This window comes from Monoraphidium neglectum (assembly GCF_000611645.1).
Source record: "Monoraphidium neglectum strain SAG 48.87 unplaced genomic scaffold scaffold00949, whole genome shotgun sequence".
Lineage (NCBI taxonomy): Eukaryota > Viridiplantae > Chlorophyta > Chlorophyceae > Sphaeropleales > Selenastraceae > Monoraphidium > Monoraphidium neglectum.
Genome location: NW_014012679.1, coordinates 9,474 through 10,783, shown reverse-complemented (window position 1 = coordinate 10,783; position 1,310 = coordinate 9,474). Strand labels below are relative to the sequence as shown.

Here is a 1,310-nt window from a genome sequence, read left to right as displayed (position 1 = left end):
GGCGGCGGGCACGGCGGCAGCGGGGGCGGCGGTGCGGGGGAGGAGGGTGTGCTGCGGATGGGGGAGGGTGGCGCGCGGCTGATCCGGGAGGTGAGCGCCCGCCGCGCTTTCTGACTCCAGGGCGCTGGCGTGGGGACGCGGCGGCGCGGCGGCGGCTGTCTATGGGACGTGCATCAGACAGACGTTCTTGCTAGGTATCCTTGCTGGCGCACGCAACCCTCATGCGCGAGCGACCCTTCAAGTATGCAGCGTTCTACGTGCCAGTCAACACACACGCGTGTGAGCCCACACCGATGTGAGCACAGGTGACCATGCACGCACCCCGCATTCACACGCGCCTGCGAGCAGGTGGGCACCGCGTCCCCCCTGGAGGACTTTGCTGCTCTGCTGGAGGGCGGCAAGGCCGACGACGCCATCCGCGGCATGGAGGTGCGGGCAGCACGTGCCAGCCCTCGCAGCTGTCGCATGTGCACGCACGCGTGCAGGCGGCGCTGCAGCAACGCTGCCGTCGCAGATCCGCGGCAAATTCTTCATTTCCGCAGGGGCCAAGCCCTGCTCACAATGCTACCGTCGTCGTGGCGGCGCGCACGGGCCGCCGTTGCTCTCCCCACTGCACGCCTTACTCTTGCACTCCCTTCCTCCGTCCGAGGCCGGGCGCGACACACCCCAACGCGGCTCTCCAACAACTCGAAGCAAACCCTGATTTCTATACCCTGCACCCCAAATCCTGGCCGCAGGAGGTCATCCCACGCCTGGTGGAGGAGAGCGTGGGCGCGCGGCTCTACCCCAAGGCCGCCGACTGCGTGGCGCGGCTGCGGCAGGCGTGCGTGGCGCTGCCGCGGCCGGGGCCGTTCAACGACCTGCTGTCGCGGGTGCGCCCTGGGCGGGGAGGAAGGGGCCCGCCGACAGCCCCCGCACGGCGCTGCGCCCTGGATGCTGCGCTCTGGGCACGGCGCGGCGCTCTGGGCACGGCGGCACGCCCTCTACGGGGGGTTTGGGGGGGGGGGCAAAGCCCTGGGAGGAGGGGGGCCCGCTCTGAGCTTCATGTGTTGCACCGCGGGGACGGCGCTGCTGCGGCGCAGGCGTCGGGCCGGTCCGGCTGCCTCCTGTTTCGCTGCTCTTGCAAACGCCGCCCCCGGCTAAGCTGTCGCGGCGCCTTGACCCATCCACTTGCATCGCTTTTGGGCCTGTGCCACCCACTCTAGCCATGCCACCCCCATGCAATGCCACCAATAGCCACCACGATTCTCTTTCTAACCAACGGTGCGCCGCTGGTACAATTACTCAATTCGCCACACCCCCCCCCCCCC

General features: G+C 69.7%; 1 protein-coding gene across 1 annotated transcript in view; it reads left to right on the top strand.

The window, feature by feature from the left end:
- MNEG_6042 (ATP-dependent DNA helicase 2 subunit 2) overlaps positions 1-1,310 on the top strand; it is a gene marked incomplete at both ends in the record, with an annotated part of 9,218 nt that overhangs the window by 6,749 nt on the left and 1,159 nt on the right. Inside the window, 2 exons of the mRNA XM_014045486.1 lie at positions 349-429; positions 738-872. Coding sequence (XP_013900940.1) covers positions 349-429; positions 738-872 — 216 coding nt within the window. The remainder of the gene's footprint in view (positions 1-348; positions 430-737; positions 873-1,310) is intronic.